Source organism: Pseudophryne corroboree, chromosome 12 (genome assembly GCF_028390025.1).
Source record: "Pseudophryne corroboree isolate aPseCor3 chromosome 12, aPseCor3.hap2, whole genome shotgun sequence".
Classification (NCBI taxonomy): Eukaryota; Metazoa; Chordata; class Amphibia; order Anura; family Myobatrachidae; genus Pseudophryne; species Pseudophryne corroboree.
In genome coordinates this window covers 40,498,997-40,514,570 of record NC_086455.1, presented here as the reverse complement: position 1 = coordinate 40,514,570, position 15,574 = coordinate 40,498,997, and the positions used below count along the sequence as shown (strand labels likewise).

Sequence of the window (15,574 nt, the reverse complement as noted above, 5' to 3'; positions counted from 1 at the left end):
GTGGTTGGTCATTAACACCAATGAACAGACAGTTTGAAGATGTCCATGGACATAAAGGACGCATAATTGCATGTTCCCATCTGGTAGGTACATCAGTGTCTATTCAAGTATTCTGTGCAGTCCCATCACTTTTAAGTTCCTGACGTTTCCTTCCGGCCTGGTTATAACATCGATCATAGTAATGATGGCTGTCATTCACAAATAAAGGGCGGGATGTACTAATATACATTGCTGGTCATCGCAGCGATGCTAATCGAATATGTACTAACACATGTGATTAGTATCGCAATGCGATGACAGAGACCTCCTGCGTTACGTGCGAGAGGGTGTGCCGGAGTCTCCGTCACCTCCCAGCCCCAGGAGGTGACGACTGCAGTCTGTCCCGGGCTCCTCCTCCTCCTGCCTGCAGCCACAAGGACAACTGGCTGTGTTGCAGGGGAGGAGGAGGTTGCAGGATTAGAGAGCAGTAGGAGAGCATACAGGTGAGGGGGGGTGCAGCGTGAGTGGGGTGGCGGTATACGGTAAGAAATCCATAGGCTTCTATTGGGTATCGCCATAAAAAGATGGCGATACCCTCCGCATCGGTAAGCGGGCGGCCAGGGTTTGGTACAATTGAAAATGCGGTTAATACCCAGAAAACCCAGTTTTAGGGTTTTTACTGCATTTTTCCTTTAGTAAAGCCCTCCCGTAAGGTGGTAATGGTCAACACTTATTTCTATTATCATCTTGAAACTGCTTAGACCAGTGGTTCTCAGCTCTAGTCCTCAGTTACCCCGACCAGGTCCTGTTTTCAAGATTTCTGTATGGTAGCAGGTGGGGTAGGACTTAGCAGAATAGATCAACTCACCTGTGCATGATTAAATACATACAGAAAACATGATATGTTTGGGGTACTTGAGGGCTGGAGTTGATGACCACTAGCCAAGCTATAGAGACCTGTATATTACTGGAAGATAAAATCCTGGATCTACAGGGGCATGTGAGTTCCTGTTAGACTGCAGGCAAGTACGGGTTAACTCCTGCATGAGGGTTCTTGGGGAAGATGGTGTCTACATTCATGGTGATGCAATATACACCGTTCCACTGGAGTTCTGAATTTAGCTAATTTAGCAATGTAACAAGCAATTTAATTTGTTCAGTTTTTCACTTTGTCCCTAAGGGTACGTTTGCCGCTGGTGTCTGAGAGGACATAACCTCAACATGGGTAGCACATTCACCATCTGTGCCTGGATTGTGACAACAGGCACTAGCTATCGAGGCTCTGATGAATTGCCTGAAGCTCAGTGAGGTCTTTAACACAAGGATGTTCCTGTAAGGAAGGGCCGTTAAGATCCAGTAGACGAGTGCTACGGTATTAGAATACCCCAGTCATCAGTGAGGCACCAAGAAGTGTTCTGCTTATGAGAGAGACCAGCATGATCATGCAATGGGTGGAGCAAAATGTTCCAGTTATTGCAGCGGCCTTCATTCCAGGGATTGAATACTGAGATGCAGGTTATCTCAGCAGACAGAACTTTCACTTTGGGGTATGGTCCTTTCATCTGGACGTCTACCAGCAGATTGTGGACAGATGGTGTCAGCCACGTATTGACCTAATTCTGTCTCATTGGGGAATGCTACTATTCCTAGTCAAGGGATCCAAAATCAATTCTTGTAGATGCCCCGTTGTTCACTTGGACATTCCACCTGATCTGATATACCTGTTTTCATTGGTGTTCCTCAAAGTGAAAAGAAAGGCGTTTGGGTGATCCTGGTGGCAGGGAGCTGGCCAAGAAGGACATGGTACACATACCTTTTAAGTATGGCAGATGACTTGTCATAGTGCTTGCCTCCAAGACCAAATCTAGTAAGTCGGGGGGGGGGGGGGGCTTTCCCTTGAGTTTACCATGGATGGTTTTTAACAGCATGTCATGTCATGATCCTAAATTCTAAGGATTATTACTGACCTTGTGGTTCAGACCATGCATGTTTTAGCCAAGAATTGTCACTTGGTTTGGAAGAACTATGTTTGTTGCTGTGAACAAAGGGTTTCTACCTCTTTTCAATTGGACAGGTTTCTGCTGCTCCTGTTGGAGGGTCTGGAAGGGAGGTTGAAACAAATGTATTAGGGTTCCGGTCTTGGTTTTGTTTTATAGAAAAGTAACTCTTTTGCAATGTCCTCCTTAATGTCTCCTTTTTGCTCTTTGGGATTTCAATTTGGTGTTGACAGACTTGGCACATCCTTTTTTCAACCCGTTGGATTTAGTGGAATTGATGTTCCTTACTTTGAAGACCACCATTCTGTTGGCCATCTCCTCAGTCAGGAGAGTTTCTGAGCTAAGATGTGTGGGGAATATGTATCAACCCTTTGAGAGAGCTAAAGTAATTATCAATAAGCTACTAAGTGCCATGTTACAGGCTGTGTTTAAAAAATAATAGTTAAGCTGGGTACACACTATACAATGTGTACCCAGCCCGACATAGGTCCAACGAGGATGTCGCTGATGACCCGCTGGAGCGTGCATAGTCAGCGACATAGTGGGTACACACTAGATGATGCGCCCGATATGTCGGTCCGATCCGCCAGATCGAACAACGTATCGTATAGTGTGTTCCCAGTTTTATGAACTAGTTGGTTGGTACTTTATTTCTCCACTTTCTCTCTGCAAGATTTGATACATCTGTCCTTTAGGTCTCGGTGTTTCTAATTTATAATATACTGATCTAGGACTCAATCTTCTTTCCAGCCCAGAGGTGTCTCCCTGTTCCATTATAATGTGATTCTAGTCTTAAACCAGGGTAAGTCTCCAGAGGAAGAGGGCTGTCACTCTAATTTGAGTTTATAAGGGCTTATGTCCAGAAGACTGGGGGGATGTTCAGCACGTTGGCCCTTTATGATACTCTTGATAGGTTAGCCAGCATTAATTCACCAGGGTTATCTTTGGGCAGGGGAATTTGACACTTAACTGTTTACATCTGATTCTACCAGAACGAGTAATGCCTCTTGGACAGTATGTGTCTTGGGGTCCACATGGTCTTTGGTGCACAGAGGCTTCTGAGCATACATTCCTGTAGGAACAGCTCTGAATCATCCCCAGTGTTTTCATTGTCCCTCAATCGGATGAAACAGAAAGTGGGATTTTTTTTAAATTGAATCCTGGTGTGTGAGCCCAGTGGGGTGAGTGGATGCCCTCAATTTATGTGCGTGTATCTGTCCTCAATTGTTTCCATGGTCTCCTTGTTAGGAGTTTTGTTCCCTTTCTTGTTGGAGATCCTTGATCTCTTTTCTCCCTCTTGCTCTGTGCCCCAAGTTCTGTCCCCAGGGATTTGTTAGATAGAACTTCCTTGCAAGCTTCTGGGGTATGGAGGGAGAGTAGATTGAGTTTATTGTGGTTAATTTAAAAATGCTCAAGCTCTGACATTGCATTGCATACCCCAATTATGTCCCCCAATGGGCTTGGAGAAGATTTAATATAAGTGTAAACATCCTATTTTCCCATGTGATCAGTTTGTGATTATTGGGAGGGACGCAAGTATGCAGCTAATGGGGCAAGTACATGGACACAGTATAAGGGCCTTACGTTTTGTTGCGCTGAATTTACATTTGATTAATGTTCTAGATGCAGAATGTCATTGGCCAGACACAGAACTAAACAGGAGGAGGAAACACTTCTGCAGCAAAGTGGAGGGTTACGGCAGCGTCTGCAGCTGTAAGGATCCAACTCCTATTGAATTCAATCCCATGCCTGTGAGTATGACTACTGTCTCTAACGCTGTGCAGAATCCAAGGACACCACCATTTTCCCGAAGACCTTCATACATTCCATTAGATTATTAGATGTCACAAGCAGGGACCTCCCTCCTTTTGCTTCTTGGACCCAGAGCCGACCCTAGGCATAGGCAAACTAGACAAATGCCTAGGGCATTTGGTATGCCTAGGGGCATAAGCAGCTTCTGCTTATTAAAATGACATGCAACGTGCCTATATTCTGTTTTTAAACTGTGGCTGTATCTGCATACAAAATGCATATTAATATTATTAATCAACAGAAGCTGCTTGTGCATTGTAGCCACATAGTAATGCAAATAAGGTACATTTTCATCAAAAAATTAGCCCGACATTAGCAGAGCTGCCAGCTGACTCAAGCCAGGCATCTCCTGCTGCATGGCGTATTGAGGCAAAATGTATGAGGACACATCTGTATCCAAGCAGAGGCAGAGATCGGTGTTAGCGGCCGTGTGAGTGCTGTGTGTGAGTGGGTTGGTTGTGCGGTAGTGTTCGGCTTATGTGTAAGGGGCATTATGTATGTCATGTGTATAAATGCATTAATAATGTGCGGCAATGTGTAAGGGGCACTATGTGTGTCATGTGTATAAGGGCATTAATAATGTGTAGCATATGTGAAAGGGACATTATGTGTGTCATTATGTGTATAAGTGCACTAATAATGTGTGGCATATGTGTAAGGGACATTATGTGTATAACTTCATTAATAAAGGTTGGCATAATGTGTAAGGCACATTATGTTTATAAGAACAATAATGTGTATCATGTGTAAGGGGCACTTATGTGGTAATATGTGTATAAATGCATTACTAATGTGTGGCATTATGTGTATAATGTGCTCTACTGTGTGGCATAATGTTTAGAAAGGGCACTACTGTGTGGTCTAATGTGAATAAAGAGCAATATGGTGTGGTGTAATGTGAATAAGGGGCACTACTGTGAGGAGTAACGTCTATAAGGTAAAGTGGTACTACTGTGTGATGTAACGTGAGTTAGGGACACTATCGCATGATAAAATGTGAATAAAGTTGCACTTCTGTGTGACCTAATTTGAAGTGCATGTACTATTGTGTGGCCATGCTCTTTCCCAGCAAGAACACACCCCTTTTTGGGCTGTGCGCCGAATGTGTGCACTGTTCCTATTTAAAATATAGGGGACAGGCGCACCAAAGTGAGGACTGCTATGGGTGAGGGGTGCTGAGAAAGGGGTGCAGGGTCAGAGGCGGAACTAGTAGTGGTGCTAGGGGGCACCAGCCAAAATTGCCTGGGGCATCATATTGGTTAGGGCCGACTCTGGCTGGACCGCTATATCTTATGTATTATGCTCTGTTTTCACTGTGTAGTGCTGCAGAATTTCGTGACTGCTTATTTACTGTGTATAGTATGATAGTAGTGTTGTAGTAGTAACAATGCTGTGTTTGTGTTATCTTGCATTGTGACTCGTCTTTCAATACCACGTGCTAAAAGAAGTCTTGGGTTTAGTGGGAATAGTGGATGAATGATAGATGTAGGTCACTGGGTTTATTAAAGAAAACGGATAAGGTGGTAAACTGAAGAGAAGCAGGGTAGGGGAGGGGGCCATTGTGGGGGGCTTTGTGATAAAAACCAGAATTATGAATTGGATGAAATGGTCAGTCAGGGAAATGGCCGCCAGTATTAGTGAAAAAAATTAGGAAATTAACCTGGATGTCACGTTCTAGGTGGACTGAATTGGAGGTAGAAGGGTACGATGGCAGATTAGTACGATGTTACAGTCAGCAAGACAGGAAACTATAAGAGCACGCATTAATGTTTAATGCGTGGTTTGTAGGGAAAGGGGGTGCGGAGATACTTTGGAGGTGGTATAAACATGATTTGTTCTGCACCTGTGCCCTGGAAAGCATTACCCCGAACAATATCAGACTAAGGGGTAGATGTACTAAGCAGTGATAAAAGTGGAGAAGTAAGCCAGTGGAGAAGTTGTCCATGGCAACCAAAATTTGCATACTATAACAATGGCCCTCATTCCGAGTTGTTCGCTCGCTAGCTGCTTTTAGCAGCATTGCACATGCTAGGCCGCCGCCCTCTGGGAGTGTATCTTAGCTTAGCAGAATTGCGATCGAAAGATTAGCAATTCTGCTATTAAGTATTTCCTTGCAGTTTCTGAGTAGCTCCAGACCTACTCCTAGATTGCGATCACCTCAGTCCGTTTAGTTCCTGGTTTGACGTCACAAACACGCCCTGCGTTCGGCCAGCCACTCCCCCGTTTCCCCAGCCACTCCCCCGTTTCTCCAGCCACTCCTGCGTTTTTTTGCAAATGCCGTGAAAACGCTGAGTTGCCGCACAGAAACACCCACTTCCTGTCAATCACTCACCGATCAGCAGAGCGATTGAAAAGCACCGCACGAACACCAGCAAATCTACTAAGTTTTGTGTTAAATAACTAAGCGCATGCGCGCTGCGTACCATGCGCATTTAGCAACAAATCGCAGCATAGCGAAAATCGGCAATGAGCGAACAACTCGGAATGACCACCAATATACAGAGCAGCCATGGGCAACTTCTCCACTGGCTCACTTCTTCACTGTTATCACTGCTTAGTACATGTCCCCCAAACTCCTAACCTAGAAATTTGCGTGTGCCCTTATTAAAGAACCTACAGTAAATAATCTGATATAGACTTATTGACTATTAACTACACCTGCCCTCCACAACTTTATAGATCTATAATTACAACAGTGACATTACAGCCTCCTCTCTGTCATCTGCCCCACCGATACTCACTGCATTTTATTATCTGGGTGACCAGCATTAGTTAACCCTGTTCATCTCTAGCATGCTGACCTGCAGACACAACATTATTTCTCCTTCATCCACTAGGGGACACTGGAGCGCAGTTACAATGGGGAAATAGTAGGCAGTAACTGGGAGCTGTGACTGGTCCACTGTATAAACGTAGCTCGGTGACCGGTGCATGCAGCATTATGTAACACTGTGATCCCACGTGCTTATTTAAGTTGTTACACTGTACAAATCTATCATGGTGACTGGTGGGTGCAGCATTATTTAACACTGTACATGATTAGTCCCCTGTACAAAACTGTTATTGAATCCTATTTGCCATTTTATCCTTTATGTCCATTATTATTATTATTACAATTTATTTATATAGCGCACACATATTCCGCGGCGCTTTACAGATAATTTTTTGCCCATTCACATCAGTCCCTGCCCCAGTGGAGCTTACACTCTATATTCCCTATCACATGTACATACAGACACATTCACGCTAGGGTTAATTTTGTTTGGAGCCAATTAACCTACCAGTATATTTTTGGATTGTGGAAGGAAACCGGAGTATCCGGAGGAAACCCACGCAAGTACGGGGAGAATATACAAACTCCACACAGTTATGGTGGGAATCAACCCCATGACCTCAGTGCTGTGAGGTGGTAATGCTAACCATTACACCATCCGTAATGTTTGTCCTCTATTTCTTTATGTGCTCTGCACAGCGCTGTGTTTTTTTTTTTTTGTTCTTTAGAAATATACACATTACACAATAATCAAACTTTCCCTTCTATTAAACTTTTGGGATTGGGGTCCTCTTACCTTCTGTATTGTTTTCTTACTGTATTTGTAAGTCATTGAATGTTCATTCTGATTGTACCTTTCTGCAGACTATGGGGGGGTATTCAATTAGGTGCCGAATTTTCCAACAGTCGGAAAATCTGCACTAATTCGACCATGTGTATTCAGTAGCGGGTTTTCGCCTGATTTTGAATCCATTTTCGCCCATACCTTTTTAAAAAAATTTATTTTACTTTATTTTCGAATCGGCATGGGCAAAAACGGACCCAAAAATGGGCCTGGGCGAAATCGCCCACAAATTCGACAAAACATATGTACCGGCGGCGAATTCGCCGTTCCACATGGTTTTCGCCATTGAATAGGGCGAATATAATTTGCCCTAAAAGCGGGGCGAAATGTGGCGATTTTGCGACTGTCAGAAAATGTATATAAATAAAGGATAATTATAAATGCCCCTCTGCTATTGCAGGTTGTCAGAGGAAGCTTCTAGCTCAGGTTGTGCTACAGGTATTTGGTTTTTAATTGATCTTCTTTGATGGGTATTTCTCATTGCTGGGCATAAAATTACCACATTCCGTAGTCTGCACGTCTCCGTAGGGGTAGGACATGGACCTGGCAGTAAGGCTGTGTTCCTATTGGCTTCTTCCTGGGACCATTTTTTATTTGATAAGAAATCCTCATTGAATTTACTTTAGCTGTAATGATTATGTGCTGTAATATAGCAGTGGGCGATCGTCAGCTCTGCAGCTTTCACCAAACTACGTCTACTTTTCACCTTTCACCTTTTAGATTGTCCTGGAAATGTGCGCTGTATGAATGTTTTACACAGCGCATGGGTGGTGCTCAATTGCTAATAAAGATCCTTGTTTAATGCTCTGTTTTTTTTCATCTGTAGCTAAAGGAAAACCGTGTGTCCAATGTTCCAGTGGCGGTTATAGCCGGGAATAGACCAAATTACTTGTACAGGTGAGCAGAGCTTGCAGCCGATGGTTTCATGAAATACGTTAATGGTTCATCTCTGCACCCTGGAAGCTATGCTATACCGAGTGTGCTGAGGTGTTGTGTAGACGTCAGCTGGAAGCGGTAACGGGGTGGGGGATTATGATGATGTGACGGCTTGGCGAGAGGGAAGGCTTCAAAGTATGGTGAGAGGGAGGGGGTCAGAGAGTGCTAGAGGGGCAGTGTACAGCTTGTTGTGACTCACTGATTAGACATCTGTCTTCTAGGATGTTGCGGTCTTTGCTGTCAGCGCAGGGTGTCACCCCACAGATGATCACAGTCTTTATTGATGGTTACTATGAGGTAAAAGGTTCTGCTAATTATATATGTGCTGCTACCTGTAAAAAATAGCGTAAATACCAATATAATCTATACATGAACTGTCGCATGTCGGTGTCTCCTGTATAACCATGATCAGTCACATTACCAGCGCATAGAACGGTGATCTGTCGCATGTCGGTGTCTCCTGTATATAACCATGATCAGTCACATTACCAGCGTATAGAACAGTGATCTGTCGCATGTCGGTGTCTCCTGTATAACCATGATCAGTTACATTACCAGCGTATAGAACAGTGATCTGTCGCATGTCGGTGTCTCCTGTATATAACCATGATCAGTCACATTACCAGCTTATAGAACAGTGATCTGTCGCATGTCGGTGTCTCCTGTATATAACCATGATCAGTCACATTACCAACTTATAGAACAGTGATCTGTCGCATGTCGGTGTCTCCTGTATATAACCATGATCAGTCACATTACCAGCGTATAGAACGGTGATCTGTCGCATGTCGGTGTCTCCTGTATATAACCATGATCAGTCACATTACCAGCGTATAGAACAGTGATCTGTTGCATGTCGGTGTCTCCTGTATATAACCATGATCAGTCACATTACCAGCGTATAGAACAGTGATCTGTTGCATGTCGGTGTCTCCTGTATATAACCATGATCAGTCACATTACCAGCGTATAGAACAGTGATCTGTTGCATGTCGGTGTCTCCTGTATATAACCATGATCAGTCACATTACCAGCGTATAGAACAGTGATCTGTCGCATGTCGGTGTCTCCTGTATATAACCATGATCAGTTACATTACCAGCGTATAGAACAGTGATCTGTCGCATGCCGGTGTCTCCTGTATATAACCATGATCAGTCACATTACCAGCGTATAGAACGGTGATCTGTCGCATGCCGGTGTCTCCTGTATATAACCATGATCAGTCACATTACCAGCGTATAGAACGGTGATCTGTTGCATGTCGGTGTCTCCTGTATATAACCATGATCAGTCACATTACCAGCGTATAGAACAGTGATCTGTCGCATGTCGGTGTCTCCTGTATATAACCATGATCAGTCACATTACCAGCGTATAGAACAGTGATCTGTCGCATGTCGGTGTCTCCTGTATATAACCATGATCAGTTACATTACCAGCGTATAGAACAGTGATCTGTTGCATGTCGGTGTCTCCTGTATATAACCATGATCAGTCACATTACCAGCGTATAGAACAGTGATCTGTCGCATGTCGGTGTCTCCTGTATATAACCATGATCAGTTACATTACCAGCGTATAGAACAGTGATCTGTCGCATGTCGGTGTCTCCTGTATAACCATGATCAGTCACATTACCAGCGTATAGAACAGTGATCTGTTGCATGTCGGTGTCTCCTGTATAACCATGATCAGTCACATTACCAGCGTATAGAACGGTGATCTGTTGCATGTCGGTGTCTCCTGTATATAACCATGATCAGTCACATTACCAGCGTATAGAACAGTGATCTGTCGCATGTCGGTGTCTCCTGTATATAACCATGATCAGTTACATTACCAGCGTATAGAACAGTGATCTGTCGCATGTCGGTGTCTCCTGTATATAACCATGATCAGTCACATTACCAGCGTATAGAACAGTGATCTGTTGCATGTCTGTGTCTCCTGTATATAACCATGATCAGTCACATTACCAGCGTATAGAACAGTGATCTGTCGCATGTCGGTGTCTCCTGTATATAACCATGATCAGTCACATTACCAGCGTATAGAACAGTGATCTGTCGCATGTCGGTGTCTCCTGTATATAACCATGATCAGTCACATTACCAGCGTATAGAACAGTGATCTGTCGCATGTCGGTGTCTCCTGTATATAACCATGATCAGTCACATTACCAGCGTATAGAACAGTGATCTGTCGCATGTCGGTGTCTCCTGTATATAACCATGATCAGTCACATTACCAGCGTATAGAACGGTGATCTGTTGCATGTCGGTGTCTCCTGTATATAACCATGATCAGTCACATTACCAACTTATAGAACGGTGATCTGTCGCATGTCGGTGTCTCATGTATAGCCATGATCAGTCACATTACCAGCGTATAGAACAGTGATCTGTCGCATGTCGGTGTCTCCTGTATATAACCATGATCAGTCACATTACCAGCGTATAGAACAGTGATCTGTTGCATGTCTGTGTCTCCTGTATATAACCATGATCAGTCACATTACCAACTTATAGAACGGTGATCTGTCGCATGTCGGTGTCTCATGTATAGCCATGATCAGTCACATTACCAGCGTATAGAACAGTGATCTGTCGCATGTCGGTGTCTCCTGTATATAACCATGATCAGTCACATTACCAGCGTATAGAACAGTGATCTGTTGCATGTCTGTGTCTCCTGTATATAACCATGATCAGTCACATTACCAGCGTATAGAACAGTGATCTGTCGCATGTCGGTGTCTCCTGTATATAACCATGATCAGTCACATTACCAGCGTATAGAACAGTGATCTGTCGCATGTCGGTGTCTCCTGTATATAACCATGATCAGTCACATTACCAGCGTATAGAACGGTGATCTGTTGCATGTCGGTGTCTCCTGTATATAACCATGATCAGTCACATTACCAACTTATAGAACGGTGATCTGTCGCATGTCGGTGTCTCATGTATAGCCATGATCAGTCACATTACCAGCGTATAGAACAGTGATCTGTCGCATGTCGGTGTCTCCTGTATATAACCATGATCAGTCACATTACCAGCGTATAGAACAGTGATCTGTTGCATGTCTGTGTCTCCTGTATATAACCATGATCAGTCACATTACCAGCGTATAGAACAGTGATCTGTCGCATGTCGGTGTCTCCTGTATATAACCATGATCAGTCACATTACCAGCGTATAGAACAGTGATCTGTCGCATGTCGGTGTCTCCTGTATATAACCATGATCAGTCACATTACCAGCGTATAGAACAGTGATCTGTCGCATGTCGGTGTCTCCTGTATATAACCATGATCAGTCACATTACCAGCGTATAGAACAGTGATCTGTCGCATGTCGGTGTCTCCTGTATATAACCATGATCAGTCACATTACCAGCGTATAGAACGGTGATCTGTTGCATGTCGGTGTCTCCTGTATATAACCATGATCAGTCACATTACCAACTTATAGAACGGTGATCTGTCGCATGTCGGTGTCTCATGTATAGCCATGATCAGTCACATTACCAGCGTATAGAACAGTGATCTGTCGCATGTCGGTGTCTCCTGTATATAACCATGATCAGTCACATTACCAGCGTATAGAACAGTGATCTGTTGCATGTCGGTGTCTCCTGTATATAACCATGATCAGTCACATTACCAGCTTATAGGACAGTGATCTGTCGCATGTCTGTGTCTCCTGTATAACCATGATCAGTCACATTACCAGCGTATAGAACAGTGATCTGTTGCATGTCGGTGTCTCCTGTATATAACCATGATCAGTCACATTACCAACTTATAGAACGGTGATCTGTCGCATGTCGGTGTCTCATGTATAACCATGATCAGTTACATTACCAGCGTATAGAACGGTGATCTGTTGCATGTCGGTGTCTCCTGTATATAACCATGATCAGTCACATTACCAGCGTATAGAACGGTGATCTGTTGCATGTCGGTGTCTCCTGTATATAACCATGATCAGTCACATTACCAGCGTATAGAACAGTGATCTGTCACATGTCGGTGTCTCCTGTATATAGCCATGATCAGTCACATTACCAGCGTATAGAACAGTGATCTGTCGCATGTCGGTGTCTCCTGTATATAACCATGATCAGTCATATTACCAGCGTATAGAACAGTGATCTGTCACATGTCGGTGTCTCCTGTATATAACCATGATCAGTCACATTACCAGCGTATAGAACAGTGATCTGTCGCATGTCGGTGTCTCCTGTATATAACCATGATCAGTCACATTACCAGCGTATAGAACAGTGATCTGTCGCATGTCGGTGTCTCCTGTATATAACCATGATCAGTCACAATACCAGCGTATAGAACAGTGATCTGTCGCATGTCGGTGTCTCCTGTATATAACCATGATCAGTCACATTACCAGCGTATAGAACGGTGATCTGTCACATGTCAGTGTCTCCTGTATATAACCATGATCAGTCACATTACCAGCGTATAGAACAGTGATCTGTCGCATGTCGGTGTCTCCTGTATAACCATGATCAGTTACATTACCAGCGTATAGAACGGTGATCTGTTGCATGTCTGTGTCTCCTGTATATAACCATGATCAGTCACATTACCAACTTATAGAACGGTGATCTGTCGCATGTCGGTGTCTCCTGTATATAACCATGATCAGTCACATTACCAGCGTATAGAACAGTGATCTGTTGCATGTCGGTGTCTCCTGTATATAACCATGATCAGTCACATTACCAACTTATAGAACGGTGATCTGTCGCATGTCGGTGTCTCCTGTATATAACCATGATCAGTCACATTACCAGCGTATAGAACAGTGATCTGTCGCATGTCGGTGTCTCCTGTATATAACCATGATCAGTCACATTACCAGCGTATAGAACAGTGATCTGTCGCATGTCGGTGTCTCCTGTATATAACCATGATCAGTCACATTACCAGCGTATAGAACAGTGATCTGTCGCATGTCGGTGTCTCCTGTATATAACCATGATCAGTCACATTACCAGCGTATAGAACAGTGATCTGTCGCATGTCGGTGTCTCCTGTATATAACCATGATCAGTCACATTACCAGCGTATAGAACGGTGATCTGTTGCATGTCGGTGTCTCCTGTATATAACCATGATCAGTCACATTACCAACTTATAGAACGGTGATCTGTCGCATGTCGGTGTCTCATGTATAACCATGATCAGTTACATTACCAGCGTATAGAACGGTGATCTGTTGCATGTCGGTGTCTCCTGTATATAACCATGATCAGTCACATTACCAGCGTATAGAACGGTGATCTGTTGCATGTCGGTGTCTCCTGTATATAACCATGATCAGTCACATTACCAGCGTATAGAACAGTGATCTGTTGCATGTCGGTGTCTCCTGTATAACCATGATCAGTCACATTACCAGCTTATAGGACAGTGATCTGTCGCATGTCTGTGTCTCCTGTATAACCATGATCAGTCACATTACCAGCGTATAGAACAGTGATCTGTTGCATGTCGGTGTCTCCTGTATATAACCATGATCAGTCACATTACCAACTTATAGAACGGTGATCTGTCGCATGTCGGTGTCTCATGTATAACCATGATCAGTCACATTACCAGCGTATAGAACAGTGATCTGTCGCATGTCGGTGTCTCCTGTATATAACCATGATCAGTCACATTACCAGCGTATAGAACAGTGATCTGTCGCATGTCGGTGTCTCCTGTATATAACCATGATCAGTCACATTACCAGCGTATAGAACAGTGATCTGTCGCATGTCGGTGTCTCCTGTATATAACCATGATCAGTCACATTACCAGCGTATAGAACAGTGATCTGTCGCATGTCGGTGTCTCCTGTATAACCATGATCAGTCACATTACCAGCGTATAGAACGGTGATCTGTTGCATGTCTGTGTCTCCTGTATATAACCATGATCAGTCACATTACCAACTTATAGAACAGTGATCTGTCACATGTCGGTGTCTCCTGTATATAGCCATGATCAGTCACATTACCAGCGTATAGAACAGTGATCTGTCGCATGTCGGTGTCTCCTGTATATAACCATGATCAGTCATATTACCAGCGTATAGAACAGTGATCTGTCACATGTCGGTGTCTCCTGTATATAACCATGATCAGTCACATTACCAGCGTATAGAACAGTGATCTGTCGCATGTCGGTGTCTCCTGTATATAACCATGATCAGTCACATTACCAGCGTATAGAACAGTGATCTGTCGCATGTCGGTGTCTCCTGTATATAACCATGATCAGTCACAATACCAGCGTATAGAACAGTGATCTGTCGCATGTCGGTGTCTCCTGTATATAACCATGATCAGTCACATTACCAGCGTATAGAACGGTGATCTGTCACATGTCAGTGTCTCCTGTATATAACCATGATCAGTCACATTACCAGCGTATAGAACAGTGATCTGTCGCATGTCGGTGTCTCCTGTATATAACCATGATCAGTCACATTACCAGCGTATAGAACGGTGATCTGTCACATGTCAGTGTCTCCTGTATATAACCATGATCAGTCACATTACCAGCGTATAGAACAGTGATCTGTTGCATGTCGGTGTCTCCTGTATAACCATGATCAGTCACATTACCAGCTTATAGGACAGTGATCTGTCGCATGTCTGTGTCTCCTGTATATAACCATGATCAGTCACATTACCAACTTATAGAACGGTGATCTGTCGCATGTCGGTGTCTCATGTATAACCATGATCAGTTACATTACCAGCGTATAGAACGGTGATCTGTTGCATGTCGGTGTCTCCTGTATATAACCATGATCAGTCACATTACCAGCGTATAGAACGGTGATCTGTTGCATGTCGGTGTCTCCTGTATATAACCATGATCAGTCACATTACCAGCGTATAGAACAGTGATCTGTTGCATGTCGGTGTCTCCTGTATATAACCATGATCAGTCACATTACCAGCGTATAGAACAGTGATCTGTCACATGTCGGTGTCTCCTGTATATAACCATGATCAGTCACATTACCAGCGTATAGAACAGTGATCTGTCGCATGTCGGTGTCTCCTGTATATAACCATGATCAGTCACATTACCAGCGTATAGAACAGTGATTTGTTGCATGTCGGTGTCTCCTGTATAACCATGATCAGTCACATTACCAGCTTATAGGACAGTGATCTGTCGCATGTCTGTGTCTCCTGTATAAC

General features: G+C 43.8%; 1 protein-coding gene across 1 annotated transcript in view; it reads left to right on the top strand.

The window, feature by feature from the left end:
• The window catches only part of POMGNT1 (protein O-linked mannose N-acetylglucosaminyltransferase 1 (beta 1,2-)), a 55,194-nt gene that overhangs the window by 29,145 nt on the left and 10,475 nt on the right, over window positions 1–15,574 (top strand). The window contains exons 9-11 of the mRNA XM_063947387.1: window positions 3,600–3,727; window positions 8,232–8,302; window positions 8,563–8,638. Of these exons, the coding sequence (XP_063803457.1) occupies window positions 3,600–3,727; window positions 8,232–8,302; window positions 8,563–8,638 (275 nt within the window). The remainder of the gene's footprint in view (window positions 1–3,599; window positions 3,728–8,231; window positions 8,303–8,562; window positions 8,639–15,574) is intronic.